At 40.3% G+C, this 12,299-nt stretch overlaps 1 protein-coding gene across 1 annotated transcript in view; it reads right to left on the bottom strand.

The window, feature by feature from the left end:
- Positions 1-12,299, bottom strand: part of C6 (complement C6) — a 65,260-nt gene that overhangs the window by 19,868 nt on the left and 33,093 nt on the right. Inside the window, 3 exon segments of the mRNA XM_019811437.3 lie at positions 279-504; positions 1,917-2,083; positions 8,365-8,487. Coding sequence (XP_019666996.3) covers positions 279-504; positions 1,917-2,083; positions 8,365-8,487 — 516 coding nt within the window.

Genomic DNA, 12,299 nt, shown 5'->3' with positions numbered 1-12,299 from the left:
CATGCTGGCATTGCCCCCATTTTATGGATGAATGGATTGGGGCATTGAGGGGCTAGGGGGCTTTCCCAAAGTTACATAGCTGGTAGGTTACAGCCAAGACTTGGTCACACCAGGGCTGTTTGACAAAAGTCAAGCTCTAACTTTTTACAAACTTACCTTCCTTGCGAGTTTGGATAAGGTGGAAGCTGTTAATAGACGTTTGGTTTTATTTGACCAACCTAGAATACCTTTTGGAGGAGAAAAGGGGCCTACCCCCCAGTATGTTATGCGATACTTACTGGACTTATAATCCGGGGAGCGTCTCTCACAGTTCTCTCCGTACGTGCCGCTCTGGCACACACACAGACATTCGGTCCCTGAGAGTGTGGGGCGGCCATTATTAGGGCATGGAGCACACCGGCAGGGGTCAAACTTGGCCGCGTATTCTCGAAAAGCTTTCCTGAGGTTGTTCCGTCTTGTCACCGCACAGGGGATGTTTCTCACCAAGTCGGTGATGGGAGCAAGCTAAGGGCAGAAGGTAGAGAGGAGGTCCGGTTCATCACATCCCTGTGGCACATGTTGCCATCCCTGCTCAGTTCTCACGGACTGAGAGGAAAGGTCTGGAAAATCCTACACTTCAAGGGATTATTATAGAATATAGCACATCTGCCTGTTGAACCAGTGGAGAAAAACCCTCTCTGTGAGGGTAGGGGATCCTTTTCTTTCCCTTCTCTAGTGGGTAGAGCAGCTCTCTGCAGGGTTAGAAGCCAGAAGCTCTCTGGCTTCTCTTGTCCCTGATGCGATGTTTCTGGAGCTCACTTTCCCTGGAATCCTATTATGAAGGAAACCTCACAGGCAGTGTTGTCACATTACGTCACATTATTTAGGAAGCACCAACTGCATGCATCAAGGCTCTGAGAGAGGTGACCGCGAGTTGGGCAGCTCATGAATGCTCTGTTGAAACCTCATTAGGTTTGATTCAAGCAGAAAAATCCAGAGAGGGTGAGGAGAGGCTTTCGGTGTTCTTGTTTGCCAGGGACAGGATTGGCATTTGGCGGAACCCCGTGACAAAATATGGAGCAGGAGAAATGAACTCGGCCATGGGATGAATGGAAGAATTACAGTAACAAATAATGGAGCTAACACAAAATCAGAGCTCATTTTATTAACATTTTAAAACCTCAAAGGAATGACTATCTTGTGCAGCGGATAACTCACAGCTGCCCAGCCTGGCGGCCACATCTCACTTTCCCACCATAGCCTATAGAGCTCAAAGTATCTTCACGTTGCGGGTTAATTATTTTACTTTCACAATGATTGAACTCCTTTATCCCCATTTAAATGAAATGGGCAGAACAGCTTCTTTGAGGGCTTTAAAACCTGTGCTTGTGTTTCAGTCAAAACTGGTTCTAAATGGCATATGACTGATATGTGGGCAAAGTATTCCCTACATAATAAAAGTCACCTTTTCATGTAATCACAGCAAATATAGGACGGGTCATTGTAATCCACGGTGATAGAAACAGAAAGCCCAGTGGATCTAAGATCCCATTTATCCCACAGAGCTATAAGTGAAGACTTAGGAGTGCTCATTGAGTAAAAAGCTGCAAGAAAAGCACACAAAGCAGATTGATTGTATACTCGGGGAGCTGAAGGCACTACGTAAGGCAAGTTGGAACAATTGTATTCACCAAATTCCCCTTCCTGGTATTTTATATGTGCTAGGAATTCTAAATACTGTACTGGAGGATGCTCGTTTCAAAAGCAAAAGCAATCGACGTGTAATCTAACGTTTTTTCAAAAGTACATTGTGCACGTATACTAAAGAAAGACATTTCCTTTATCATCTGCGAGGAAAATCCAAAAGGAATTGTGTGGTGCACGATTTGCTAGAGAACTACTTTAGCTTTCTTACCCATAATATTTTTTACTCTTACCTCAAAGTCAATCACAGCAGGATTTTCCTTCACAGATTCTAACCACTCAGCAAATACCTTCTCATCAGGACTGGAGTTCCCTCTCTCCCACACCAACTTGGCTGCGTACTCACTTCTCCCACCTCGAATCAGGGAGATGCATTTCTCTGCTCCCTGCAAAACTGAGCCTGCAAGGTGTTTCGAGAAAATTACTCATTTAATTTTACTGCAGATTCAAACTTTAAAGAAAAGTCTATTTGCACAGGAGCAGAAGTAGATGGTAGTCATGCGGCCCCACTAAATAAGCTGGTGAAAGGGCACCTGGGTGGTTCAATCAGTTAAGCATCTGACTCTTGGTCTGGGCTCAGGTCATGGTCTCACGTTTGTGAGTTTGAGCCCTGCGTTGGGCTCCAGGCAGAGTCTGCTTGGGATTCTCTCTCTCCCTTTCTGAACTCTGCCCCTCCCCTGCTCGTTCTCTCTCTCTCTCTCTGTCTCTCTCTCTCTCTCTCGTCCCCCCCCCCACAAGTAAATAAATAAACTTAAAAAAAAAAAGCTAGTGAAAAGCAAGAGAACACTCCTCAGCCCTACAGGGAGTTTAATAATAGAAAGGATAACAATGTTAACCGTTATCATTTATGAAGCAACTTATATATTGCAGGCACTGTGCACATATTGTCTTAAGTAATTCTCACAACAATGTTGAGAAGTAGGTATTGTTATAAACACAGACATTGAAGCTAGAAGTAATTTAGCCTGGAACACACGTAGTTACTGGGAGTGGGGTAGGGGTGGGAAGCCGGCGTACTAACCTGCCCAGGTGCAGACTACTCTGCTCCCTGCCCTTTGATGCCAAACCTCCCACGTTTGACTTATATTAGCATATGTCTTGGGCCTTCAGAATAACATAAGTCACATGGTTTCTGATATCCAATCAGGAGACTTCCAATTACATTAAAAATTGATAGAATGCTTTCAAGCTTAGAGACAGGTGCAAAAGCACAACTAACCAACGAGAAAGAAAAAGTTAAACCTCAAATTAAGAGCTGGCACAGTGTTTCTTTAGAAGCAATATTTAATGTACACAACACAGATCTTTTACACAAATTTTCAAAAATAAGTCCTGTGAACTAATGGGGTCTTTAGTAAGGGTAGGGTCTGAGGAATAGGAAGGAGTAGGGAGAAATAAAAGCAAATGAAAAGGAGGCTGGTGATATGGGTGACAGTTAATGGCATTAATTTGGTGTTTATTGTGAAGTACCAGTAAGGATTAGCTATGCTTCCACTGTTGAGAAATTCTAGGGGTGCCTGGGTGGGGCAGTCAGCTAAGCGTCTGACTCTTGGTTTCGGCTCAGGTCATGATCTTTCGGCTTCTTAGTTTCAAGCCCCACATCAGGAGCCTGCTTGGGATTCTCTCTCTCCTCTCTCTCTGCCCCTCCCCCACTTGCACTGTCTCTGTCTTTCTCAAAATAAATAAATAAACTTAAAAAAAAGAGTCTAGAATGATCAGAACAATGGGTGAAATACTCTTTCTGTGAAGAAAATAATATGATCCTTTTCAAAGGTTGCATAAGATAACACAGGGACATGAGAAGAACATTTTAGAGATTTTTGTATTTATTTTTCACATAAATATAGAGAGAAATTAGCATCTGCCAATATATTATATACGGATTGACAGTAGCTCTGACAAGCTAGTTCACATTTGGATTGATACTATGTATTTCATGAGTGGATTGACATTAGTTAAGTGTTAAATATGATAAACATAGCATCCTGAAGAAGGAGTGAGCATTAAGTCCATTTACTACTAGTCTGAATAGAACTAACTCTTAAAAGCAAACAAGTGATTTAAATTTTTTTTCAACGTTTTTTTATTTATTTTTGGGACAGAGAGAGACAGAGCATGAATGGGGGAGGGGCAGAGAGAGAGGGAGACACAGACTCAGAAACAGGCTCCAGGCTCCGAGCCATCAGCCCAGAGCCTGACGCGGGGCTCGAACTCACGGACCGCGAGATCGTGACCTGGCTGAAGTCAGACGCTTAACCGACTGCGCCACCCAGGCGCCCTGCCAACAAGTGATTTAAACAGATTCCAGGAAGAGGGGCACCTGGGTGACTCAGTCGGTTAAGTCTCTGACTAGGGCTCAGGTCATGATCTCGTGGTTTGTGAGTTTGAGCCCCGTGTTGTGCTCTGTGCTGACAACTAAAAGCCTGGAGCCTGCTTCGGATTCTGTGCCTCCCCCCTCTCCCTGTCCCTCCCCTGCTCACACTCTGTCTTCCTCTCCAAAAATAAATGAACATTAAACAATTTTTAAAAAGATTCCAGGAGGAAAATGCAGATTGAAGATGATACCAATCTTCCAAACATAAACAAAACAACTAGTAGAAGGAAGAACAGATATTTCTTTAAAAAAACTTTTTTTTAAACATTTATTCATTTTTGAGAGATGGAGACAGAGCATGAGTGGAGGAGGGGCAGAGAGAGGGGCAGACACAGAGTCTGAAGAAGGCTCCAGGCTCTGAGCTGTCAGCACAGAGCCCAATGCGGGGCTCAAACTCACAAACTGTGAAATCATGACATGAGCTGAAGTCAGACGCTTAACAGACTGAGCCACCCAGGCACTCCATGGAAGAACAGATATTTCTTATACAAGCTTCTCATAAACTACAATATGAGAGTGACACCAAAGCTGCCCAAAACATATCAAAACTTTCAAGGAGTTTTTAATGAAATATTGATTCATCATTACATTCATTCATCGCTCAATGTGAGCGAGACAATGAAATACATTCTGTTTACTTCATATAGGCTATCTTTTAACATTTTCTCTTTTCTACATTTGTATATATTTTGTGTGCATAATATATTTTTAGATAAATATATAAAATTTGTTAGTATTCTTTTAGTAAGTATATTAGGGATATATAGTAAAAAAAATTAATGAGATGATTACAGATTTAAAAAGTTTGGAGTCCAGTGATTTAATCAGATGAGCTCAGGTTTTGGAATAGACAAATCATGTTTTTGTGTGTGCTTTACTCTTTTTTTTTTTTTTTTGAGAGAGAGAGAGAGCACAAGTGAGTGAGGGTCAAAGAGAAAGAAAGAGAGAGAGAGAGAGAGAGAAGTGGGACTCACCCAAAGCAGGGCTTGTGTTTACCCGAAGCAGGGCTTGAGCTTGCAAACCATGAGATCGATCATGACCTGAGCTGAAGTCAGATGCTTAACATCTGAGCCACCCAGGCACTATGTGTACTTAACTCTCAAATGTGCTTTGATTTTTGGCAAATTTTCATCACGATCAACACGTATTTGTGGAGAATCTGCTATATGCCAGGCACTAAAGACTGAGAGAAATGCACAATATGCCTTTTGTATTTGAAGGACTTAGACTCTCTATAAGGAGACAAAATAGGTACATAAAAATACTAGCAGAACTATAGAGAAATTAAAAAAGGAAGGAAGAAAAGGAGAAATGGAAGGAAGGAAAGAAGGAAGGAAAGAAGTTAAGAAGGGAGGGGAGGAAAGGGAGAGAAAGGTAAACAAAAAGACCAATAAAACAGTTTTGCTAAGTGTCACTGAGTGGTCCAACAATGAATGATTCCTGTTTTCAGGGAAGTGAAAGAATTCTGTGATCTTAGGCAATTAGGGAGGGGGGGTACGGTGAAAGGACTTTGAGGCAAAGCTAAGACACGGTAGGGGGCAATGTGCTCCCAGCATGGGCAAAGACCTGGAATGAGGGGTGGATGTGCCATGTTCTGGAGACAGTTCATATGGACATCCACTTGAGTTCAAGTTGAAGGTTCAGGTAGGGGAAGAGCAGCAAAACAGAGGATCTGGATGTAAAGCTTTTAATTTTGAGTTGGGGAGTTGGCACAATTCAGGAGTATTAGCAATGTGTCATGGGGACAGTGATGGATAATTGATAAGCCAGTTTGGGGCCCATTGGAATAGTCTCTGATTTGGCAGTGTCCTCACCTTATTCCTACAAGCTGAAAACCATGGGTCCATCTTTGACATTTTCTCATCTCTTTGTTGGATGGATTTTTAAATTAAGCATTTTTTCCCTTTTTGTTTTTGTTTGTTTGTTTTAGCAAGTACTCAAGAATGCATATTCTCAGAATTCTCTCATGTTTTGAGGTGTCTTCCTGTTACCCTTATATATGAAATTATTATTTTTTCCTCTCTCAGAAATTTGTGGACATTGTCTTACAGCATTGAATTTAGTTATGGCGAAGTCTGAGGCCAGACAGATTGTGTTGTTTTGTTGATCTGTGGGAGATTTGCTCTTTCGGCCAAGGTACTTGAAAAATTCATTTTTAAAATCTTGGTAATTAGCAAATTAACTAGAATTTGTCTTGAAGTTGTGTATTTAAGCAGTATTTCTGATTCATATAATCAAAACAAATTTCTTCCTTTATTTCAGGGATATGTTTGTTTATAGTTTTTTGGTTTTTTTTTTTAACAGCTTTCCTGTTTAATTTCTTGGGATCTCTATTTCAGGAACATGAATTCCCACTGATTAAATTATATTTGTCCTTCCATTTCCATTAGATTTTTCTTAATAACTATTAATGTCTACTTTTCCTCTGTATTTATTATGAATTATTTTAAATCTTTCCTACATGTGATTAACTTTCCTGATTTTATTTTCAGACAATTATATTTTGTCCTTGCAGTATCTAATTTATTTATAACTATCATGGTAATGTTTCTCAATGTTTGTTTGTCTTTGTACCTTAGCTTTGAGATCTGCCTTTTCAATTAATTCTTATAATCTTTTTGTCTCTGAGCACTTGATTTACTGAATTCACAATCTCATTAAATTATTTTGTTGCATGAAAAACTGGTATAGACTCTATATCCGTTCTTTGGTTTATATTGCTAGGTTATTTGTCTGTTTTGCATGCTCTCTTTCCCCCCACCCCCCTTTTTTTTTTGCTATAATATGAATGCCTAGTTGTCAAATCCTTCTCATTTTGCTTATGCTTAACATGGGCATGTACATGTAGACCATCTATATAATCTGATATTCAAAGTTGCCGATTTATTATTACAGTAAATATTTTATTTTTATTTGTTCTTTGTCTCCGCAAGAGAATATAGGCTTCATATTTTGGGAGTTTCTGTGATTTTGCTCCCCTTTGTTTTTAGCAGAATGAATAGCAATCAGTTAGGCCAAGTCAGGGAACAAGAGAACTTTACGCAGAGGAAGGAGCTCTAAATAACGGCAAGGCACAAGAGAGAGCATGACTTATTTAGGAGACTATATAGTTCAGCTAGGCAGAGAGAGAGAGACTGGAATTTATCTTTAAGGCTATATGAAACCATGATTAAGGCATGAGAGTTTCATGATAAGATTTGCCTTGGAAGAATTTCTTGTCACAAGAAATGTGTAGAATACATTGGCGAAAGGCCGCAGTAGAGGCAGGGGGACCAGTTAGGAGGCTTCTGTGGAAATGCAGGTTGGAAATAATGAACGGATGGGTGTGAATGGGAAAAATATTAAGGATGTAGAGTGATTACTTATTGGATGTGAAGGCCAGAAAGAGGGAGAAATTAAAGCAACACTCAGGTTTCTGGCTTGGTTTCTGGAGACTTATTTACATACCTCTCTTAGACTCTTATCATTCTGTATTTTTAATGGTTGTTTATATGTATAGTTACTTTGTAAGCTCCTTTATAGGAATGGCTGAATTATTTCTACGTCACAATGCCTAATACTGAGTTTAGCCCATGGGAAGAACCAATAAATGTTAAAGTAAACAACCTAAGTAAACAATCTAAGTATAAGATCAAGAACACTTGGGGTGCCTGGGTGGCTCAGTCGGTTGGGCGTTGACTTCGGCTCAGGTCATGACTTCGGCTTGGGTCACGATCTCATGGTCCATGAGTTCAAGCCCTGCGTCAGGCTCTGTGCTTATGCTCAGAGCCTGGAGCCTGCTTCAGATTCTGTGTCTCCCTCTATCTCTGCCCCTCCCCCACTCATGCTCTGTCTCTCCCTGTCAAAAATAAACATTGAAAAAATTTTAAAAAAAGATCAAGAAAACTTTATTTCCCTTTTAAGTAGTGCTAATGATATTTTATTTGCACCCTCCCCCTACCACACAGAGGGCTTTGAGGTAGATATATGAAATAAATGAAAGTTAAAAACATTTGCACAAGCAAGGGGCACCTGGGTGGTTCAGTCGGTTAAGCGTGGGACTCTTGATCTCAGCTCAGGCCATGATCTCACAGTTTTTGGGATCAAGCCCTACATTGGGCTCTGCACTGACAGTGTGGAGACTGCTTGGGATTCTCTCTCTCTGTCTCTCTGCCTCTCCCTTTTTCATTCTCTCTCTCTCTCTCTCTTTCTCTCTCCCTTTCAATAAATAGACTTAAAAACATAGCGCCCTCAAAGTATAGCATGGTACTCCCATCAGTGCAGCTGCAGGACACATGGGGTAAACCGCTAAGAGAGAGAGCTCTTACCTTCATATTTCTCTGACATCTTGTTTGTGGTGCACCGATGTTCCACTTTTTTTTTCTTAAAACCCAACCTGCGTTTCTTTGTTTCAATCCGGACACAGTTTCGGATTTCTTCCTCTGTTAAACCTAGGAAATGGAGTGCAAACAAAACATCACGAGGATGCACCACTGCGAATCCTTCCCCAGTTCCTATAAACTCGAATAATTCACACCTTCACCTACAGATTCAGTCCTTTTTAGGCCCTGGGATGATCCTGAACAGAGGAAGTGTTTATGAGTCCCTGCTGTCTCTCCCTTCAACCCTGGCCCTAAGAAGCACATATAAGGTGACTGTGGCCCATCCCATGGGGTTCATGTTGGCTTCTCCCTGTTGCCTACACACAGTGAGCCTCAAAGATCACCTGTCCCACTGGCCACGGCCACTGTATAGTCCTGAAGATCAAGAGATGAACACACGTTCTGTGCGGTGCCCCGGTCAGGCCTTCTTTCTGGGCCACAACTGTTTCTGTGAGGCCTGAGTCCACCTCACTTTTTTGCCCCATTGTCACCTAAAATGGAAATCTTTTTTGTCATCTCTCCTTCGCTGAACACTCGTTCTCATGCCTGTCTCCCTGGGTCAGCTGCTCACTCCACCTGTACCTCCAAAACTCAGAAATTCTGACTTCCTAACCTATGAATCCTTCTCAGTGTCCTCACTGACTATTCTCTCTCTCTCCTCATCACCATTCCAGCCTGTACTCAACGTTTCTCCTGATGTCTCCAAGGGAGGTGAATGCTGCCTCATCCCCAGCCTTGGGAAGTGGGGGTTGATATCTTCCTAGCTTCCCAGCGCCTCCATAGGATGAGTCTCCAGGTTTAAAAGTCTTGTCAAAACCCGGATGCCTGGAAGCTCAAGCTGTTCAGTTCTCATACCTTCAGTCCTCTTTGTTCTTGTCTTTTACCAAACTTGCAAGCATCATTTGTTGAAGATTTTGGCATCTGAGTCACACTTTCCCACCACAATCTCTATGTTCTCAATGGCTTCAAAATCTATGCTGTGTCAGGGATCAAGTGGGACACAGTGCAGGGAAATAGGTCTGGCTATTTGTAGACTGAGTTGGTGCTGCCCATCTGGGGTAATTTGAAAAGAATCAACGTCTCCTCTTTCTGAAGAGCTTCCTAAGCCTCCTGACCTGCTACCTGAAATACCAAAATTAGATTCCAGATTTTGGTTTTTGTTTTTAACATAATTTATTTCAATAAAGTATAGCTGACACAAGAATTCAGGTTTTTGATGTTTAGTTAAAAATTGCCTCACATGTCCATCAACTGATGAATGGATAAAGAAATTGTGGTTTATATACACAATGGAATATTACGTGGCAATGAGAAAAAATGAAATATGGCCTTTTGTAGCAACGTGGATGGAACTGGAGAGTGTGATGCTAAGTGAAATAAGCCATACAGAGAAAGACAGATACCATATGGTTTCACTCTTATGTGGACCCTGAGAAACTTAACAGGAACCCATGGGGGAGGGGAAGGAAAAAAAAAACAAACAGGTTAGAGTGGGAGAGAGCCAAAGCATAAGAGACTCTTAAAAACTGAGAACAAACTGAGGGTTGAAGGGGGGTGGGAGGGAGGAGAGGGTGGGTGATGGGTATTGAGGAGGGCACCTTTTGGGATGAGCACTGGGTGTTGTATGGAAACCAATTTGTCAATAAATTTCATATAAAAAAAAATTGCCTCACAAAACATGAACACACAAGAGATACAACTGTTAGGATCAGCTCTTAGCACCTTAAAGCAAAGTAGTTCATCAAATACTGATGTTCAGGGTTGTAGATCATAATCGGCAGAGGAATATTTTTAGAGCTTGAGGCACAGTTTAGGTGCGATGCTGAAATTGAATCCTAAAGGCACAGATGACTGAGAAATGAGGCCAGGTAGACGGGGATGGGGTGGAAGGGGATGGGATCTGCCCACTTCATAGTTTTTTCAATAGTTTGATACATTTGAAGGGATGCATTATAAGTTGGCAGTGAAAAACTCTTAGTTTGAAGTCTTGATGTTTACCTTGCATTTTTAACTCTAATAAACAAACAAACAAACAAACAAAAAGTCTGTTTTTCTTTTTTGGTCAAGCTGAATAAATATGAGTCATTTTCTCCTGGTAGTATTGTTCTAACAAGTAGATCAGTATAATGGTTAGACCATGTTAGGAATTTAATGCATTTATGTTGTAGAGCTCCTATCCTTTTTGAATTTTTTCATTAAGTTTTTATTATTTATAAATGAAAATTAAATTTTCTGTGTCCAATTCATTAACTATAACATAATTAATTAACTTTCAACTTAGTTAATTTCATTTTCTGAGGGCTAATGGAGAATCTTTGAAGATTCGAATGGTGAATCCTTCTTATGAGCCATGGCATTCGTTGGTCATGCAGCAATTAAAATATGAAGGCTTTATCAGTGAATTTCTGGATAAGCCTGTCTTCCCCTGTATAACCTGTAGCTTGCTGCCTGACCTCTATCCAATTGCTGGATGCTGTAGCACTTGACCTCTCAAACCCAAGCGTCCCTCTGATGTTGCGTAGGGACAAGCATTTCAGAAATGTCCTCAGTTATTCTGGGCAAAGGTCAACAGTGTTACTTGAAAATGTCATACGGGTAAATGGTGGGGCCAGTAATTGTTTTCCTCCCAGTTCAGAGTAGGAAATGACTTCTCAACAAAAGGAGTTTAAATTACCATCTTGCATATTATGATATTTTAATTCTTTAATGTTCTTACTGTATTTCTGAATTTTTTTTTCACCTAGCACACTGAAGCAATGTCAACTTTTCTTCAGGTTTTAAATTGACTATGGGACATTGAACAATAGAGGAATATATGAAGGATGCAAATAAAAAGCAATTTAATTTTGCTTTACTCCTCTTGAGGGAGAGAAGGTACTATGAAATATTCAGGTCATACTTTTGAAATTAATGACAAAGGATACAATTCTTATTGAATAAAGCAAATAAAAACCAAGCCTATACTCTAGTTTCATGTTATGGCTACGCAAAGGGAAAAGAAATGGAAAAAGAGAGGAGGAGGCCAGAATATATATTCATTTAGAGAGCAGGCAAAAACAGGTAAGCATACCCACCAAGGAATTCCATTTTATTGAGATTTATTTCTGTCTGGGCGTGCTTCATCTTAGCCATAATTAAAACTGTGCATCAGTATTACTTTTGTGACTCAGAGAAATATATATTCATTGAATATAAGAATATATATTACATATAAGAATATAGAAATATGTTTAATCAAATATACATATATATACCCTTTAAGTACTATATATGTCATATATGTGTGTGTGTGTGTGTGTATACATATATATATATATATATATATATAGTTTGTATATGAGTACATAGGTATTTACAGTCATATACCTCCAGTTTCCTATTACATCTCAAACTCCCTTTCTTTCCCTTATTATGTGTTCCTGTTTGTTAGCCTCTACCTCTATTTATACAGAAGGACACAGAAGGTGAGAATGTTTCAGTAGGAAAGTGTAGCTCATTACTTTATTTTGGTCAGGGGTCTTCAACTGTTAAAATGCTGGATGGTTGATTAAAGATTCACATAGTTCTTTAACTGACCTGATCTCTGAGCCTTTAGAGGCTTTGCTTTGAATAAGTACAGCTGATCAAATGAGAAATTATTTTCTGGGCTATAGCAGCAAGTGACCAGAATAATTTCATCCCAGGGGTGAGATGAAACCAATCAAGGGCCAGAGATTTTCCCCAAGCACTTTTGCTCAGCATTAATGTTGCTGGTGTTCTCATGGGAGAAGATATCAAATTCATCATACAAACATCACTCCTGTGGAAAGGATAACTGAAATGAAACATAAGGGTCAGGCAATGTGAAAAGCCCATCACAGCATAAATCTTTTGGATTTCAG

Source organism: Felis catus, chromosome A1 (genome assembly GCF_018350175.1).
Source record: "Felis catus isolate Fca126 chromosome A1, F.catus_Fca126_mat1.0, whole genome shotgun sequence".
NCBI classification, from domain to species: Eukaryota; Metazoa; Chordata; class Mammalia; order Carnivora; family Felidae; genus Felis; species Felis catus.
The sequence above is the reverse complement of the archived record's forward strand: the minus strand, read 5'-3'. Positions and strand labels throughout refer to the sequence as shown.